The 21,101-nt window shown below is 31.6% G+C and overlaps 1 protein-coding gene across 2 annotated transcripts in view; it reads right to left on the bottom strand.

Moving 5' to 3' along the window:
• Positions 1–2,385: 2,385 nt before the first annotated feature.
• LOC130903846 (transcriptional regulator ATRX homolog) overlaps positions 2,386–21,101 on the bottom strand; it is a 39,435-nt gene continuing 20,719 nt past the window's right edge. For both annotated transcript variants that reach the window (XM_057816191.1, XM_057816192.1), the window contains exons 13-21: positions 18,324–18,628; positions 16,688–16,837; positions 15,963–16,235; positions 14,253–14,497; positions 12,692–12,895; positions 9,778–9,979; positions 7,376–7,536; positions 3,700–3,866; positions 2,386–2,675 (exon numbers count right to left, since the gene is read on the bottom strand). In XM_057816191.1, coding sequence (XP_057672174.1) covers positions 2,558–2,675; positions 3,700–3,866; positions 7,376–7,536; positions 9,778–9,979; positions 12,692–12,895; positions 14,253–14,497; positions 15,963–16,235; positions 16,688–16,837; positions 18,324–18,628 — 1,825 coding nt within the window. In that variant the 3' untranslated portion in view covers positions 2,386–2,557. The remainder of the gene's footprint in view (positions 2,676–3,699; positions 3,867–7,375; positions 7,537–9,777; positions 9,980–12,691; positions 12,896–14,252; positions 14,498–15,962; positions 16,236–16,687; positions 16,838–18,323; positions 18,629–21,101) is intronic.

Below are 21,101 nucleotides of genomic sequence, written 5' to 3'. Positions count from 1 at the left end.
CTAGTAGTCTGCACTTCATTTCATCAACCATTAACTGTTTAATTTGAGTCAAATATTATCGAAATGTTACCTAACACCGATCCTGAATACAACAAATAATTTTATTGATAACAAAATATTGAACTAAAACGATATCAGTAAACATAGTTGATATCACTCGATGTAATCATCACTTTCACTATCAATTATTATAAATATATGAGAGTATAACAAAGATTGCGTTGTACAATATTTTCATATATTAATTTGAAACGAACAATTCCGAGATAATTTGGTTCGAAAGTGTAAAAAGGAAGATGTACGAAATGGAATGCGGAAAATTAGCAATGTCAAAAAAAGATTATTTGAAATTAAATTCTATTATGGTCTATTTTATTTTCGAAATAGTGATCACTAATCCAAAACGGTCATTTTAAATATTATTACAAAATAATCTAAATATTTCCTAATATTGTCATAAATATACCTGAGCTAATATAGTTCTTCCAATATCATTTGCAAATTTTGATTATTCCTCGTATAACTGCCTTCTGCAATCGATATTGGAAGAACTATAAAAGAAATGAGGTATCCAAAGAAAAAATATATTTAATTTACATGAATCGGTGAGAGATATACACAAAATAAATTTCGACAATATGAAAATGTTACAAGTCGAAGACAGACTTTTTCAAATAATAGTTTAAATCTACCAACAGGCAAAGGGCACAAACTGATGATACTATACATAGGCTTTGTTAAAAGTGGTTTATTGACTTTTGTATCTACTTATTCCGGTAACTACCATGAGGACATGAATACTGATGTTTTTGAAGAATGATTCGGACAAATGATAGATCTTCTTCTTCAAGAATTTTAGAAAAATTGTCCACAACTAAGTTGAAAAAAATTTTGAGAGTTGGCTAAATTCAAAGAATATTAAGTTCCATATCGGTTCTGTTAGAAAAGAACTTTATTCTTTGTGTTCTATTCATTGAATTGAATGAATAAAATTGCAGAAAATAGTGATTAGATCTCCACCATATCACTACGAACTAAACCCAATCAAATTGATATGGGCACAGAGAAAGGGAGAAGTTTCAAGAAAAGAAAATCTTTTAAAATGATGTTGAGCAGTTGTTTTTTGAGGTTGCAAATAATGTGAAGCCTGAGAACTCGGAGAAACCAGGTAATCATATAGTAGTTCATAGGAAGTTTGACAATATTACTGATGAAATGATCGAACTACTCATAGTGAATATTGGTTGCAACAGTTCAACTTCTAATTTCGATTTTTAAGAAATAGTTCTACTTAGATTGATGAGTTTTCATATTAAAATTATTTTTTATGTACGTTACATTGTTTAAAAATCGAAGTTTAAACCCTTATATAAGACAATACCTTGAGAAAAACATTTTAGAAAAAAATGCACTTTCTCACCTTTGGCTGTTAAGAAAATAAAATTAGATTTATTAGGTTAGAATATAGGTGTAACCCGATGTATATTTATACATATTTCATACGAAAATACTCGAGGTATAACTTGAAAAAATATTTTACCTTCAAATAACAAATATTGTGAATCATGGCATATTGCCGGCTTTTATTTTAGACGACTGTAGCAGTTACAGACTGGCCAAAACTGTAATTGGACCTAAACTCTTGTTGTTTTATTATTAGTACTAGACAGACATGTAGGGCAAGGCCCAGATCCGCATTGAACTTTCAAAAACTAAAATAAACTAATTGAGGAAAGGCGAGGAATAAAATATATTAAGCAATAAATATTATATTTTATTTTAAAAAACATATTTGCAATAAAAATATATTTACAAACAAAATACAGAAATGGTTAGCTACAAAAATTTTTTCACTACTAAATCATGTAACCAGATCAAATAGTACAAACAAAATTTATGTAAAAACCTATAATATATATATATATATATATATATATATATATATATATATATATATATATATATATATATATATAAATATATATATATATATATATATATATATATATATATATAAATATATACAAGTTGAAATATATATACACATTGAAAGTTGCTCGGAGAATTTCCAGAAACACCGAATTGTTACATTGTACAGTGTAATTGTGAGTGTTGGTGTAAATAGTGTATTCAGTATGAATATCATCAATGGTTCCAGAAACTTCAACTTAATTGTTCTTTTTAGTTGTTCAATTCAAGAAATTCCACAACCCACAACTGCTTTACTTCTGTATTTGTATTTTTGTATACACCACCTTTCAATTTTATTGAAAATACTGATGCTATCAACCACAAAGAGCAAGAATTATTGAAAAAAATTAATTAGTTCAGTACTAGAAACAATTCTTTAGAATCTGATAAGCTATGGTAAATAAATGTCAATTGAACCGTGGCGGCAATAATGCCCCATTTATCTAAGATTGAAGTTTATAGACAATATAGGTATTCACAGAATACCAATCAAATATCTGAATCATATAAAAAAATCCTCCAAATATTTTATCATTCAAAAATTGAAATATTCGCCTATGATAAACTAAAATTATACTTAGAACTGTCAGTCATTAAGATCTATAACTTCACCAGTAGGACGCCTAGATGTGTTGGATGATGTGCTCGGTCCATTTAAAAATTGTTGGGTGTTTCCAGGATAATAGTTCGACTGACTGTATAAGCTGAAAAAAAAATAATATTTACTAATATTTCAAAGGTTAATTATATTCTCATTAGTCTTTTGAGAACAGAAATGTTAAATCCAAGTCTTCCACATGTCATACCAGACTACAAATTCAACTCACTCTAATATCTGGGAATTCAGTTGAGGGCTGCAACCATCCTGGATCTCACTGATATCATTAATTGCAATAGATCTTTTTTGCCTTTATTTTAACAAATAATTCTGCACGTATAAAAAAAGCAATCAAAACTAATTACGATCTAAATTTAATAGCTTGTTCAAAAATTATTCATATTTATATCATCAATGAGCATACGTCATCTTTGTATGATAAAAAATTAAAAAACTATCCGAATGTAAAAAGGAAACGACACATGTGATTGCAACTAAATTCTATAAATTTCTAGCTTAATAACTATAAATTTCAGTACCCCCTAAACGATTAAAACATACATTGAAAAAAATATTTTTTTTCTAATATCTTACTTGACACAATCATGGAAATAATAGACTAGAAAGCAAAATGCAGAAATAGAAAAGAATTGAAATAGTTGACTAACGAAACCAAGTCCAACAAAAAACAAGGGGAGTATCCACCCCAATAAAGGAATATGTAGGCGCTCTAAATGATGGGAAATTATGAAAACGAGAAAAACAAAGTCATTTGTTTATAACTTTAATACTTAATGTATGGCAACTTGGAAAACCTCTAGTATATAATTTTATCACGATAATGAAATAATAGAATGTAACAGAAGAGACACTGAGAATAGAGAGAAAAACATACTGAATATATTGTTTATATCAACACTACTTCAGTCTCTGAAGACGATAATTTGGTAATCAAAACGCGCGTCAGACAGAATAATTGTGAGTGGTGGTATAAACAGTGTATTCAGTATGAATATACCCAACGGTTCCAGAAATTCCAGCTTAGGGAGAACAACAATTCGACTTTTTAAGAAAGTTAAAGTTTGATAGAAATTCGCCCAAAAGATTAATTTTATTTATCTACTACTTACCTTTGTAGCGTTTGAGGGTTTATATTTAAATTTCCTAATACTGCTTGTTGTTGTTTTTGGTAAAGGTACTGTTGTTGGTAATATTTCATCATATGCTGTTGATAAAGTGATTCTTTCAATTTCGTTTGGTTCATTATTTGTATTTCTTGGACGACACGCTGATACATCTGAAATATTAAACATATCATTAACTGATCGAGACTTACACAAAATCGCAATTAAGATTGTAATAAACATCTCTCGCATACAAAGGAAAAACCGTATACATGTAAAAACCTAGTTTTGAGAAAAACGGCTTTTATATATATATATTTATATATATTTTATATATATATATATATATATATATATATATATATATATATATATATATATGTAAAGAAAAATATAATTTTCTTTTGCGTGTTATTTTGCCGTACGTCACATAAAGTCCGTTTGTGACAGATGATCTGTCACTGTCATCGATGGGAAGCAGGGGCATAACCTCGAATGTCGTGTTGTGGGATTGTGTGCTGGAAAACAATTTCATTTTTAAGTTTATTTTAATTTGTGATTTTGGAACAGACATTGTTAATAAATGTCGTTTCTTTTCTTACAGGTATGAAATATTTGTTTAGTACTAAATAGGTGCATACTTTTGTCTTATAATATATATATATATATATATATATATATATATATATATATATATATATATATATATATACACTGGATATCGTTTATAACAACCTCGGTTATAACGACGTATCGGTTATAGCGACCATATTTTCCGGACCCGTGATTCTACAAGCCTTAGCAACGCATTTTTGATCGGAAATAACGACCTCGGTTATAACGACTGATCGGTTATAACAACTCATTTTGGTAAGACCCACCAAATTAAAAGATCGGTTTTAGCGACGCCGTTCCTGTAATTCATAAGGAGACATTGTCTACAAAAGCCTTTATTTTTCTAGGAAACCCCTTTTGATAGAAAATCAGGTTTTAAACTGGTGAGGACTTTTCTGGGTGTTTACCAGTAATTCATAAGGAGAAAATTGCGTACAAAAATCCCTAATTTTTCTAGGAAACCTTTTTCGATCGGGTTTTGAAGTGGTGGGGACTTTTCTGACTGTTCACTCTTTGCTTATGTAGTTTAACTTTAACATTCAAAGGTGCAACTCTGTGTGGTAACTTGTGAACATCATGTTTAAAAGAAAAACTTTTACGTTGGAGGAGAAATACCTCATTTGCTGCCGTCTAGAGAATGGAGAAACGAACGTCAGCCTAGCAAAAGAATTAGAGGTGAGTCACTCTACAATATCATCCATTTGGAAAAAAAGAGATGAGATAAAAGACATTGTTCAAAAAGGGGATTCATTAAAAAAAAAGAAACTCCGTAATTCCACTAACGAGAATGTGGATCAGTTACTTTTGAAATGGTTCAAAATCCAACGCAGTCGTAATATTCCGATCTCTGGCCCAATTCTGCTAGCAAAAGCGAATGATTTTTTAAAATCTATCCCCCGTAGTTCCAGGGAATCGCAAGAAATTATTTCCAGAAGTTGGGTCCAACGGTTTTGCGTTAGGCATGCCATTGTTTTTAAAAAACTTAGTGGGGAAGCCGCGGGAGTCCCATCGGCAACATCTGATGATTGGCTATCCAAAGTTTGGCCTACTATTCGAGAAGGCTACAGTGATAGTGACGTATTCAACGATGATGAGACAGGTTTATTTTATAAACTTACGCCTGACCGTACCCTTCACTTCAAAGGAGAAAAATGTTCAAACGGGAAACTTTCGAAAGAAAGGATAACTGTTTTAGTTGCTGCAAACATGAGTGGATCAGAAAAACGTAAGCTTTTCGTGATAGGAAAGTCTAAGAACCCGCGTTGCTTCAAAAATGTAAAAAATTTGCCAGTCGATTATTACAATAACCAGAAAGCCTGGATGACAACCGATCTGTTCAATAAATTCCTTTTAGACTGGGACAAGGAATTGAAGAAAAAGCGCAGAAAGATTTTGCTACTCATCGATAATTGCCCTTCTCATATTAATTTGAGAGATTTTGAATTTATAAAGGTTGTATTTTTACCACCTAACACAACGTCCGTTCTCCAGCCAATGGACCAAGGGATAATACAGAAGATTAAAACCAATTTCAGAAAGCAGCTTGTTTTACGGTTTCTTCAAGATGTGGAGGAAAATCGGGAAACAAAAATTAGCATCCTTGATGCTATTATAATGGTCCACCAAGCTTGGGAAGATGTACCTGCGACAACAATTGACGAGGGTCTCCACACGGAACAAGATGAGTGATGAGGACCTTATCAATGAACTTGACGCCGATATTGAAACCGACAATGGAGAAGAGGATGAAGAAGAACAACTTGACATCCCACCGTTAACCGACGCATTGAGGGCGGCACAACTTTTGAAGAAATTTGTGATGTGTGACAATCAATTTTGTACTCAGAATATAAAATCTGGACTTGATGAAATCGAAAAAAAAATTTCGCGCGAGTTTTATCTAAAAAAATGTAAAAAACAAAAAGTTATTACCGATTACTTTTCAGCTCGAAATTGATTTTCCTTTTATTTATGTTAATTATTTTAAAAAATTAAGTTTTATATAATTATCAATAAAAAATTCTATTATTATTATGTTGACAATGTGTAATTGATTTAACAAAATTCCTATTTCACATTTGCTTAATGTAGATGTCATGATCGGTTATAACGACGATCGGCTATAGCGACCAAATGTGCCTGGTCCATTGAAGGTCGTTATAAACGATATCCAGTGTATATATATATATATATATATATATATATATATATATATGTGTGTGTGTGTGTGTGTGTGTGTGTGTGTGTGTGTGTGTGTGTGTGTGTGTGTGTGTGTGTGTGTGTATTTATCCATACAAATTAAAATTGTTATCACGATTAAGTTTTAAAAACTTGATAAATTCACTCCCAACATCTTCTGCTTTGAGACCAGCAATGCCCTTGTGCCATCAATTAAGTGATGACGTCCTTCGATTTTTTGAAGAAATTAAAAGTCTCGTGATAAGTTATCAGCCTTGATGTAAAAAATGTTTCGAATATTCATAGCTTTTAGCTCTGCTCTGTACGTTTCATAGTAAACATTGAAATATCTATGCTTATATAAAATGTCCATTGCAAAAAAAGTAAAAATTCTAAAACAACCTAAAATGGTAAAACCAAATAAGATTTTATATGCGGTTTTTCATTGGGAAAGGTAGTAACATAGCCTAGTATCTATTATGAAGGTATAATAGTATATATCTGTTTATTCGGTTCTATAGTAGATACAAATATGAGAATATTAACTTCAATAAAAAGAGAAAACAGCATAAGTACCACATATAGCGTTCCTCGTCTGAAAAATCAAGAAAAATGTGAAAATTGCCAGTTTGCAACTAAGCGTTTTTCCTAAACTAAGAAAGATAGAAATATACCAAAAATAGCTACAGATAGAGGGAAAAAATAGAGACAAACGAAAGAAACAAAGTTAAAAGTGTATGGTTTCGCTATTTTAGGCAAGATGTAAAAGGTTTATTAAAAAATAAAGAAATAATATGGGTGAGTCCAATATATCCTATATAATAGTTAATCACCACTCTTTTCAAAAAAATGGCATTTCGCCATTTCTAATGGCTCTAATGGCACTTACCGACATATCCTGTTCTTCTATCTGAACTTGTAGCTGCCTAACAAGTGCAGGTATTATACCCTTTATCTGTTGTTCAGACCAAGTAGGATTATCCCGTCTCACTATATTCATCAGCGCTGCATTTATAGCTGCAGCACTCATATTCTGAAAACCTGCAGCATCTAAAACAATAGTAAATAAATATAAAAGCTAAATTGATAATACTTTTCTTTATTTGAAATTTTGAGAGCCTGACACAAATGATTTATTATATGCGCAAACAATATAGTTTATTAAAGGCGCGGTCGACTTAAAATCTGGAAAATCCTCGCCTTTGTGGACTATAGCAAGTGGGCATTAAAAAGGTGATCAAATTTTCATACCGAAGGCAATCAAGAACAATAGCTATGACCAATGATTAAACCTGAAGCTCCTCTTTGTGGATTTCAAGCAAGCGTATGATTCAATAAGTAGAAAACATTTGTTCCAAACACTAATAGCACTCGAGATACCTAAGAAACTAATATATTTGGTAAAAATGACCCTGAATAATACCGAGAATGAAGTAGCTGTCGAAGGATAAGAGACCCACTAACAACAGTGATCCTGAAAAGTAGTGGCATCTGAACCCAGGGGATTATTTACAATAACAAAACACAAATCCTTGCCTACGCAGATGTTGTAGTACTTACAAGTAGAACGAAAAAAGATCTAGAAAAAATGTTTCTAAGCTTTGAAAAGAAAACAAAAGACTATGGACTACGCATAAATAAACAAAAGGACAAATATATGGAGATGGGAGGGGATCTGAATAGCTGCAACCAATTGAAAGTGACGACAGAGCAAAACAAGGAGTATAGATTTGATAGAGTCCAAAATTTCGAATACCTGGGAGTGGCAGTGATAAACGAAGTATGTGAAATCAGGAAAGTCGACAAAAGACTGGCGACTGGGAACAAAACGTTTGGAGCCCTAGGAGGACTATTAAGAACAAAAGATATTTCAAGAGCATCTTCACTCTATAGTCTGTTCATATTAAAATGTTTCTTCATTTTACTCTTTGATGTTTTGATGTTCATTTTAGTTATAACTAGAACATGATCCGAGACTACATATGCCCCTCTGAGATTTCAGGTAGCCTTTATTTTTTTTCGTTATGTAATTTTGTGTATTTTCTTTTGTCAAAACTTGTGCTTTTAATTTTCGTTTTGTTTTCCTCAGCCAAACTGTCTTTTATATTGCTATCCTGGTGTTTACTTTGACCCCCTGTCACTTGCTTGAATCTTGAATATCAAACTCTTCTTACCACCATAATAAATTCTGTTTCATAAATGTACCTGAGCTCATACAAATTTTTGGGCTTTTATTGGTTTTTTATAACCGTGAGGTGTAGAGAACAATGGAAAAAAGTTTGGACTAGTCAAAAACCTTGGGTATTTTAAGATTACATAGCCGTATCATAAGATCTATGAGTACCTATTTGCCAATAAAATTAAGAAGTTTTGTTTTAATTCAAAAAATCTCCTCCAGACAAATTACTCCAAATATAGGATTTTAGTTTTTCCCTATAGTAAGGAGATCCAAGTTGTGACATACACCAAATAAATTTCGGCAAAATGAAACTGTTACAAGTCAAATACAGACTTTTTCAAATAATTTATCTACTGGGTTGAATGCACCAACAGGAAAAGGGCACAAACTGATAATACTATGTTATGGTAGTTCAAACGGTTTGGTTAAAGGTGGTTTAATGACTTCTACTTGTTTCAGTGAGTACCATGAGGACAGACATATTTGCTTATAGTTTTAAGAATAAATCGAACAAATGATAAATTTTCTTCCTCAGAACTGTATAATAGTAATGGATTTTAGAAAAATTTTCCGCAATCAAGAGGTTAAAAAAAGATTTACAAAATTAGTTCAATTCAAAGAATATCAATTTCCATCCCTGTTCTGTGAGAAAAGAACAGCAGATATTGCAAATCTCCATCATATCACAATAATGTGAAGCCTAAAAATGAAAAAAATGTAATTAATCATATGACTAAAGAAGAAGAGAAAATTTGGAAGTTGGACAAATTTACTGATATGATCGAGTCACTCATTGTGAATATTGGTACCAACAGTTCATCTTCTGATTCCTATTACGATCGTTAAGAAATAGTTCTTATACCAATATTACCAGTGTAATACATGAAAATTGCATCATTTCACTTTCAGCCGTTTAGGAACTATAAGTAGGTTAATTAGATAAAAATATAAGTGAACACTCGGTATTTATACGCCTATGGTTTACAAATACTTCATCATTTTTTTACTCTCTCTTCCATAAAAATAGACTATAGTTTGTGGCGGGAAGTTATCACTAATAGAGTCAGGGTCAATGGTTATTATATACCAAAAAAATTACAAAAAAAACTTACTTCCATATGCTTGAACAAAGAATGCATTAGTACTAGTAGTTGTTTTCCTAAGAACTTTTTCATTTTCGAACTCTTCCCAAGCAGCTTTTCTCTCTTCCTCGTTGAGACCTTCATCTTGTTTATTTTCCAAGAGGGACTGATGCAAGTGATATTTAAATATAATATTTTCGTATTTTTGTAACATTTCTCCAAGTAGGACATCCTAAAATATACAATCGAAATAATTTTTCTAAATGGAGTACTAGTATGAAGATAAGTGTAAAACGATACATGCAATAAGTTCCAACATTTGAAAAGTTTTTCGCAAGTTAAAAATCTTAAAAAAGTGGACTGGTATTATTAACAATAAAATGATTAGCCCTTATTTTTTTGAGGGCGCTATTAATGGCGAGGTGTATCTAGATTTTTTTATTAACTTCTGAGTGCCTACATTACTAAGACTTTTTCCTGATGTAAATCATCCAAATGAGATAGATCGATCTATTTACTACCAAAAAAACGAAGCTACACCGGATTTTGCACGTACAGTTAGAAATTATTTAAACGAGGTTTTTCCCTATACGTGAACGATCGCATGGACGTCTAGACCCCCCGATTTGATTTATGGGGTTATTTAAACTATGAAGTATATTCTGATAGTCCAGACAATATTGGTGATTTAAAAGCTATGATAACCGAATAAATTAACAAAATAACTCCTGATGTCATACAACATGTACGAGAATTCCAAAATCGTCTCAGTTATTGCCAAGAAGTGAATGATGATCATTTTGAAAATCTAATTTAATTGTTAAGTACATTGAAAGATACATTTTAAATATTAAGCGACATTATTATCTTTATTCTACGTAAAGTATTGTGATAGAGTCATTATAAAAATTTTACATCTTAATTCTTTCCAATAAGGTGCCACATGATCTCCTTTCTCCTTTATACATGATTTCATTCTTATATTCTGTTCCTTGGTCGGTCCTTATTCCTTGCATTAAACCGTACTTTTATATGCAATTGTAAAATATTTAACCAGTAATATGACCGTTAGTCACCGTTTCCATTGTTACTTTCGAAAAATGGAGCTATATAGTGTCTATATATTATACGCTTGTCGAATGATTTAGATGTGATGATAAATTTCCTTTTATGACCTGGTTTAGTTTTGTTTACTTTACACTCGTGACAATTCTTTACATATTTGTTTCCTCCAAACATTGTATCACTGAGGTATCTTTTAATTTCGCCTTTCTGTTCCACTATCTTTGGTACTTCGCAAATAAATACTTGTACATTTATTAATCTTCGATTACTTTTTTCTATAAATTCTTTTATTGTGCACATTTTGAAAATATAATCATTTACATATATTTTCATTTTCTTTACTTCAAATTTTACTGTTAGCTTATCAAGCTTTTCCAACGTACCCCATAAGTCGAAGTTGTATTTCCAGTAGGTAAAATTATATGAAACTTCTATCACTTAAGGTTTTTCTTATACTTTTTGCTCATGTACAAAATCCTCTTTTAATTGGGCATTTTCCTTTCTCTTTTTCACTCTTGTGATCGCTAAAATGTGTGAGTTATTAATATATAAGTCTTTCAGTTCTCCTATAAAAATTCTGGATACACTGTCAGCTTATCTGATTTTCCTTTAACGTACTGTATAACAAAATTCGAAGTTGGGTCTTTCATTGAAAATAAATGAGTTAGTGGTTTATAATCCGTTTCAATTATAAATTGTGATGAGCTGTTACTTTGTCAGCTAGAGTATCTACCATTTTGTTTATATAAATAATTAAACATCTCATTAAACAATAATTAAACTAAAAATTTTCAAGTTTTTATCACAATTTCCGGATAATTAACATTTTAGGCGCGAAACCTGCGCATATGCCCCGTGAAAAATGTCCGACACGGTTACCATATTATTTTAATAGTTTTTTTGGTATTAAAGGCGACTATGTGGTAATAATATTTTTTTTGCATAAACTTGACATATTTATAATGTCCCAATATTTTTGTCCGACATGTTTTTCGGTATTTTTATAATAAAAACTATTGATCAAATTAAAACTGGTGAATGTGATTGTAAATTTTTTTCTTCCGTGAAATTTGACATGTTCGTGACAGCTTCACAGCCAAACTCCCCATCACCCCAGTACGATATTGCGCCAAGCACCAACTTTATCCGACTCCGCCCAAAAAAACAGCTTGCAGGGTTTGGTCTTTTAGACGTGGGTCTAAGGACTAAAAGCTTTTAACTTTTAGGTCAATTAACCAAAGACAGATTCTTGAATCTCTATTATTTAAAAGCGAAACTCAAATTTTAGAGTTTAATTATTTTAACCATCAAAAACAACGTAAATCCAAAAATAAAATCAGAATGATTAAATAGATTATCTAAAAACCTTTCGACCGAGGTGCCAGTTGCCATAAGGTCCCATTTAATATTATCAGTTTCAGTTTCCTGGTAAAGTTACCGATGCCTATTTCATCAGTCTATCACCGTTCAAATGAAAAGAGGGGGAGGGAACTTTTGAGAAGCACTGTTTTATCTTTTTATATATGTATACTTAATGTATTGTAATTATTCCTGGCTCATCTTCTTTCAACATTACATAAGCTTCTGTCGCAGATAGTCTTGTTCAAACATGTCTCAGCACGCTCAGACTTTGCGGGAGCCCTCTCATTTAATAACTACACCTCGTAGATTATTTCAATAGATTGAATGAAAATGAATGAAATGAAATGAAATGAAAATTGGTATGTGTTATGAAGAAACATTATTTACCTTGCCACAAAAACCTATCTGCGTGTGTTATGTGCATGTTAACTAAAGACGAAAACACATATCAAAACTGGCGTGAGTTTTTATGTTTAGTTTAAGAATAATTCTAATGAAAAATGCATCAAGTACTTACCTTTGGTACCATAGGCAAAGGTCTTTCAGTTGGTTCTAGATCACATTTATATAATTCTTGTAAGTCATTTTGGTTATAATGCCTATCTATTTGTTGTTCGTCAATAACTCTTTTCGAAATAGCTTGTTTAGTAACTTGCCTTTCATATATTTTCATTTCCATTGCACCATAAGTTACAAAACGATAAATGTAACTTGGTTTCAACTATAAATAAAATAAAACACCGATTTGTCATAAATTGTCTCTTCCAACATAATATACGTAATAGTCTGGAGCTTACAGAAGGTAAAATAACGGTTGAAAGTTTTTGCCCACCCCATAATCTATTCATTAAATTTTAAAATAACGACCGGTTTCATAATCTCACCCTAATTGTGACTTTAACTAAAGATTCCTTTTGACTTAAAGCTCTAAGTATAATATTTCAGCGTTTGTATTCATGTTTTCCAATTTTGTTATGAGTTATCGTCGAATGGAATATCCGCTGCCACCCACTAATAGATGTCTTCCAAAGTGTCCTTCCCCAAACTACCTTCTCAAAGCACTGTTATTGACTATTGTCTGGTCATGACGAATCCGAAGCCGAGTATCCGGTACAGTTTGTACGTTCAATGCAAAAAAAGCCTTTTCGGCTCCTAAAAATTTCTACGTCTTCGCTTCCTGGTGATTGTATGATAATTGATTATTATAACCAAGGAACTATCGGTTTAAAATCGAGCTTTAATCTCAAGAACAATCTAGGGAAAAATAACCGATCATTGTTGCCGAATTAAAAATACCTCGACGTATCGTGGACTATAACGTGAAAAAACGCATCCACCAAGAGCTTTGGTGATAGAAAACGTTCAAAGCGGACTCGGAAAACCACAACCGCTGAAGATAATCGTATTTTATTGATCAGTAAACGTGATAGACGACTCACGGGCCCAGAGATAGCAGCTGAAATCAATAAATCTAGAGATCTGCCTTTAAGTACTTCTACAGTGAAAAGGAGAATGGTGGTAGTGAAGAAACTTCTTTTAAGACGTCAAAAGAGGTTGCAGTGGGCCGCAGAGCATAAAAATTGGAAGCATGAAGATTGGGGGAGAGTTTTAGTCAAAGTTTAAAGTTTTTGGGCCCAAGAGAATGTTTGAAGAAATGAAGCTATAAAAAATATTAAACAAAGACTAGCCTTAATCGGCAGAAAATTTATCTTCCTGTACTGAAAATAGAAACCCGATTGAGTTGTTGTGGGACAAATTAGACAGGAAAATCAGAGTGTTATATTTTCAGTTTACATTCTTGGAATATCCTGAAAAACGAATGGAACCAAATAGACGACGATTATTTGTCAAAATTTTTACAGAGACTGTCACAAATGTGCAACAACATTAAAAAAGAAAAAGGGAGTTACATCAATGAATCAAATATGTAACAATCACAAACTTTAATTTCATTATTATATTCTTAACTATATATGTTCCTTAAAATATGAATATCAAAATTGATCTTGTTGTGTCACGCAAACTATGGTTTGGGCGAAAAATTTTGAACGGTATTGTACTTTGAATTTGTAGCTCACCTGGCCAAATCTATATACCCTATAGATACTTTGTATATCGTGAGAAGGATTCCACGACACATCAAATATTATCACTCGATTAGCTGCAACTAAATTGATTCCCAAGCCACCAGCTTTGGTAGAAATAAGGAAAAGACGGGCTCTGACATTGTCAGGATTATTGAAAGAGTCGCACCAATATGCTCTATTATCACAACTAGAAGAGCCATCCAATCTAAAATAGTCCAGCCCAAGACTCCAACTACCTGTAATTAGAAACGCTTATTATAAATCCTTATCTTTATTATAGGAATTATAACTGTTGTTCTTAAAAAACTTTAAAATAGTAGTCGCCTTAGAGTAGTGGTTTCCAACCTTTTTATACCTGCGCTCCCTTTGAAAAAATTGTAGCGCCCCCTTAATTTTTCTAACAATCTAATTTCATAAATACTCAACTGATTATAATTTATTTAATAGGCTACAAAATAATATACAATATTATGTGAAAATATACATAAAAAAAGAACAATATTATGGAGTGTTATGAAACATTCTAGAAATGTTCTGAATAACAATATTCTTGAGTGTTATAAAACGTACTGGAAACATTCTGGAGGACAATATTCTTGAGTGTTCTGAAACGTTCTAGAAATTTTCTGAGGAAAAATATTCTGAAGTGTTCTGAAGAACAATATTTTGGAGTTTTCTAAAATGTTCTAGAAGCGTTCTGAAGAACAATATTCTGGAACGTTCTAAAACATTCTAGAAATGTTCGGAGAACCATATTCTGGAGTGTTCTAAAACGTTCTAGAAATTTTCTGAAGAACAATATTCTTGAGTGTTCTAAAACGTTCTAGGAATGTTCTGAACTACAATATTCTGAGGCGTTCTAGAAATAACAATATTCTGGAGCGTTGTAAAATGTTCTGAAGAACAATATTTTAGTTTTCTAAAATGTTCTAAGAACGTTTTGAGGAATAATATTCTGGAGTGTTCTAATACGAAATGTTCTGAAGAACAATATTTTAGTTTTCTAAAATGTTCTAAGAACGTTCTGACGAATAATATTCTGGAGTGTTCTAAAACGAAATGTTCTGAAGAACTTATAAGGATATTATAAGGTCTCGGATTATGTTATAAAAGAAATGCAGAATATGGAAGTAATGGTTAATACACATAGTGATTGGAAAACCTTAAAATTTCAAGTAGTCAATTGTGTGAAATAGGACGATTTTTCAACATAAATATCCTCAGAAATGTTTAAATTTTATAGTAAAATTTCAATCGAAACAACTTAAACGCTGATCAAGATTCAAAAATATTTGAATTTGTAATCCCTTTACCGGAAAATTTGGAATGAAACGAATTTATTGAAATGATCATTATTCTTCAGAAAATGACTGAATTGGTGACTCCAGAGTATTTTACTATCTATCATCACTTGCACAAAAATTGAATCTCCTAAAAAATTTTGAAAAAAAAAAATAATTAAAAATTTGAGTTTCAATTATTTTATTCTCCCAATGGGATTCGGAGAATGATAACAAAACAAAATAAACAATAATATTTTTTCACTAGTCTCAAAGGACATCTTCAGTTTGATTTTGGTTAAGTGTTAATCCTAAAAGCATAAAATTTTCAAACTTATGAATTTTTTTTTCGATTTATAAGTTAATTTAAATTTTGATGCCAAAATATCGAGGTATCAACGATAATATTAAATTCACTCACCTTTATAACCCATTTTTTCTGTATCCCCAGCTTCGGTTGCTTCATCAATTTTAGCAAGGAAATATTCTATACAATTCAATGAGTTTAACGATTGAGAGAACACTAATACTTTATCACCTATTTCTTCACATTCTTTGAGAATTTCAAATAATAAAGATAATTTTCCGCTGTTCTTAATATTATCTAATTCATCACCATCACAGAATTCTTGCCACCACTCCTTTGATACTTCTTCAATATCTGAATCGCTACTATCTGCATTGTCGTCTTTCTCTAGAAGATTCGAAGATTCAGTACATTAATAAAATTGCAAAAAATAGGCACTAGTGGAGAAACATGAAATTATTAATTCAATTTTAACAAAATCCTTGAAGTTAATTACAACATTATATATATATAAAACATATAAAACAGCACAGCAGGACTGTCAAACTTCATTTGTTCAAGGCAAAACATCACAATATTTGAAATATATTAATGTGAAATTATTTTAAACTTTAAATAACTTAAGCATATTTTTATGTTAGTAGCAAACAAATATTTCAAATATTATGATTTGATAATTTTTATAAATGAGTAACCAACCAACAAATAGTCAAAGTTCAAGATTTACACAAATAGGCCTCCATATTGAGCTATGGCTGCCATTATTGTTAGTGATTCTGAAATAAATTAATATAAAAAATAAGAATATAGATTACAGGATCAAAATAATAGTTACTTACTTTGTGCAGCCCTAGCTCTTGTCATCCTGGGCTTCTTTTTCTTTTTTTCGCTTTCGGATTCATGAGAACTATCTTCTTCACTATTAGAGTTAGAACTAGAAGTTGAGTGTGTTGATACTTCGCCATCATCAATAAAATCCTTTAGGGAACCTTTGATAAATTAAAATTAGAAAAACATAGAATGTTTGGCCTAATAAGATTCAATCCTATAAATACATTAAAAATATATTTATCCACACTTATGAACCATAAAAAGTACCACTTTATCCATTTGTGGACCATTGACCTGGTTGTCATCAAGTCCAAAATATTGATATTCTTAAGAATCTAGCGTTGCCAGGCGTCCGGATAAAGCCATAAGTTTTTTGATTGTGTGTTCGGACAAAATAAACGGTGTTCAGCTTGCCTAGCTTTTGCTGGACTAGGAAGCAGAAAGAAATGTTTGACAATATTCAAGCAATGAAAATCGAAAAGCTCTTCATCGAAACGAAAGAATCCATGAAATATTTAGGATTCACATTAGACTCGAAAATGAATTTTGGAGAACAAATAATAAAAGGAGCAGACAAAGCAACAAGCTAAGCCGACTAATGAGAAATATCGGGGTCCCGACTGCCACCAAAAGGGAACTGTTAAAGTCAGTCACAAATTCAATACCTCTCTACTGTGGAGATACTATGCAGATAGAAATCCACCACAAAAGAATAACCAGGGTGGAACGTAGAGCCATTCTCAGAGTAAGCAGTGCATACCGCTCAGGCTGAGTAAAAACACAAACCAGCTCGTCCAATTTATATATATAAAGGTATCAAACCAGTATAAGAAGATCTAAGTAATGAAGATCTTCTAATTTGGTACATCGGTGTTTACAAACAAAATAATAACGAAAGCTTCAGTTCACTGTATAGACATTGGCCCCCGAAATCCATTTCGAGTAGTAGGTCTTGGTTGTAGCCACGGATATTGTAGTTTGTGTGCTGAATGACGGGTTTTCTTCAATTTTGCACATAATTGAGGCAACGACCATGGAAATCGAACCGAATAGCTACCAAATGTACTGTGAGATCGACAATCACTGTATAAAGGTTACAAAAAGATCTTTATCTGACGGAGTAAAAGAAGCATCAAAATCAAGCAGAAAAGAAATGCAAAAGCAGGAAGATATAATGGAAAGTCAAAATTAATCATTATTTTCTTCCACTATTCAAAACTTTAAACGCGTTTATCTAAATACTGCAGTTTTAGATTAACTGGACTCATAACCTATTGACTTGAAATTGTGAATATATCTAGGAAAAAAAAATTTCCTTGGAAATAAAAAGGGTTTTTTACTTTGTATTGCAAAGTTTATTTGTTATTAACAATTATCTGACGATTTCTTAGGCCAGTTTTCACTTTCAGTCACGGATATGTACAATAAAATCACTTTTCTGTTATCTCGATTTATTTTGTATTGTTTCTGGAAAAAAATCCTTAAAAAGCCTTTTTTCGGCCTCAATTTATTGTATATTACTTTTGATAAAAACAAATACATTTTTTCAATAAAAAACTTTATAATGCATCGGAGATTAAAAACAAAATACCCCTCGTAGAATTCGGTTACGAAAAAAAAATTTTCATAATAATTATTAGGTACCTTCAGATTCTTCTTCGTCGTCCCATTTTTCTTTCTTTTCCACGCTTCTATCCTTCAGCACTCTCGGATGCGTACAAATCCTTTGTAGTTCTTGAAAATCGGCAAAAAGAAATGACGTTCTATTTGATCCGTCATTTTTGCGAGCATAATGTTCAATGTAATGCCTGTATAGTTTAACTTGTACATCAGATAATTTGAGAAACAGAACATATTCATGTTTCGGTGGCAAGTATGGTTCAAGAACCGCATAATCTCGTCGTTGTACTACACCGTCTAGGAGTTTGTGAAGAACGTGAGATCGTTTTCTGAAATGAAACATAGATAATCAATTTTAAGACGAACCCTCTACAAACAAATATTAAATTATTTGGGCATCGCATCGATATGCAAACAAAAGAGCCATAAGAGATCATAAGTTGGAATTTCTGGAACCGTTGGTGATATTCATACAGTAAACTGTTTATATCTTCAGTCTCTGAAGACGTTAACTTGGTTCTCGAAACGTGCGTCAGACAGTGCAATTTTTAGTCTTTGTGTAAATGTAAACAAAACACTAAGGTCTAAGTACACTTCATACCCATCATATTAAAAAACGCAGATGAATTATTTAAGAAGCAAGAATCAGGGGAAAGTCTTCTATGTAAAAGACGAAGAATTGCTGAATTCCCTTATTTAGAACTAATGCTTGTTTACGTGGTTTAAACAATATAGAAATAGAATCATTAGTGTTAGCGGCTCTATACTGAAGGAAAAAGCTGCTAAATCACAGCAAATTCAAAATTTTAAAGCTAGCAATTGTTGGTTGAGAAATTTTAGACACGATATGGCCTTCAAAAAAGTTTGGCTGAAAGTGCAAGTGTAAGCAAAAAAATTTGCATCGAATGGACAAGTCAATTGGAGAGTTTATCGAATAGATATGATCACAATGATGTTTTTAACGCTGACTTAATGTCTGCCTCATAAAACATTAACATTTAAAAATGAAAAATGTCATGGAGGGAGATACAGCAAAAAACGATTCTGCTCTGTACAAATTCTAAAGGCACAGAAAAATTTAAGCTGTAATGATTGGCAAATCAAAGAAACCTTATTGCTTTGAGGACTGCAGATCACAATAAAAAGCATGGATGATTGTAGAAATTAAAAAAAATGGCTTATTATAAAACAAATTGTAAGAAATAGATATTTGGTTTTATTTTTACAAAAAAAAAACATAATTTTTTAATTTAATACATAATCAATTATCTATTCATCTTCCTCTAAACCTCATTAATTACATGTTAAGGTAACCTCGTTTAGTTCTGTTTCACATAACGCTCTACTTTGATAGAACATATCCTATACATTAAAGGGTGTCTTAAAGTAGTCCCAGATTTGGTTCTGTATTTTTGCTAAAACTTTGAGCAATTTCATTGGAATTTTTGTATAATAAGTTACTATAAAATTATACATTATATTTCTTTTAGATTTCATCCATATCATATAGTACTGCATCAACAGTTGGTTGATCGTGATTACAACAGAAGGTTGGATTATTGCTGGTTACTGGTTACTACATATGGTATATAACGACCCTAAATTACTGTCACGTATTTTGAGGTCAGACGAAGCTACAATATGCGATATGCGGTTTTCACTATTCTGTTGCTAATTTGGTCTACTTTTATATTCGTTAATTAAAACTGCATGTTTCCATTTAACATTTTTCAAGAATAGCTAGATTTAAAAAAAATAGCGCCCTCTAGCGTATACGTTACTCATTAGGTTGTTTCGAAATTATAACTCTTACATTGGTAGAAAGGAGCTCTCTCCAAAAAGACCAAGTTTACATAGATAGTTTAAGTAGAACTGGACTTATAGGCGTTTTTTCATAATAAAGCTCCCGCTTCCCCCCACCTCTTATTTGAAGAGATAGACTAATACTTGTACAATCAAATATACGCTGAATTTCTTGAAGAATGCGATAATCATAGTTTAAATGTATCTTAATTAGGCAAAATTTGTAAATTATTCATTTTATAATTTTTGGTATTCAATTACGCCCTACAACTCTGTAAATAATTTCCAGATTTTTCTAGAGGTCACTTTTGTTATAATTTTTTTTCCCCGAAGCTGTACTATAAACGGTTCCCGAGATATGACCGAGAGCCATTCTTATTGGGACACCCGGTACATTAGGTTGACGAACCCTATGTTGACATTCGGATTTTATATATTCAAGGTCCATCAAGAGGACCTCCACAAAAACAAAAAGGCGATACAACCTAAATAATGGTGCAGACATTAAGATCTTTTAGAATTTAGACACTTCAGATATAGATATTTGGTCAGATTATAGTAGCGATTATGAATATCGTCCAAAGAGAATGGAACAAAAAAAACCGCTTAATTCGTTTCATTAGAATCCTCCAGTGAGTCTGAATCTGAAGAAAATCAACCATAATTTGAAGAAACCATGAATAAGACATCAACTCAAGCAAGCAGTACGAAGAAAAAAACAATTTTTTGGATGCGATAGGCAATTATTACTCCGGATACTACGTTTTTGCAAGATTCAAATAATCGCAGTCCACCACAAAGTTAAGATACACCATTGCAGTATTTTTTACGATATATTGGAGATGATGTATTTCAAGAAATGGCTCAGTATACAAATATGTAGGCGCTGCAAAAAGGAATACCTTCTTACAAGCTAACTAATAAACATGAAATGAAAACTCTTATAGCACTTCATATTGCCACCAGTTTCCTGAACAAGTTTCCAAAACTTAGAATATA

Source organism: Diorhabda carinulata, chromosome 2, assembly GCF_026250575.1.
Source record: "Diorhabda carinulata isolate Delta chromosome 2, icDioCari1.1, whole genome shotgun sequence".
Classification (NCBI taxonomy): Eukaryota; Metazoa; Arthropoda; class Insecta; order Coleoptera; family Chrysomelidae; genus Diorhabda; species Diorhabda carinulata.
Note: the sequence above shows the minus strand (reverse complement) of the source record. Positions and strands in the feature narration are given on the sequence as shown.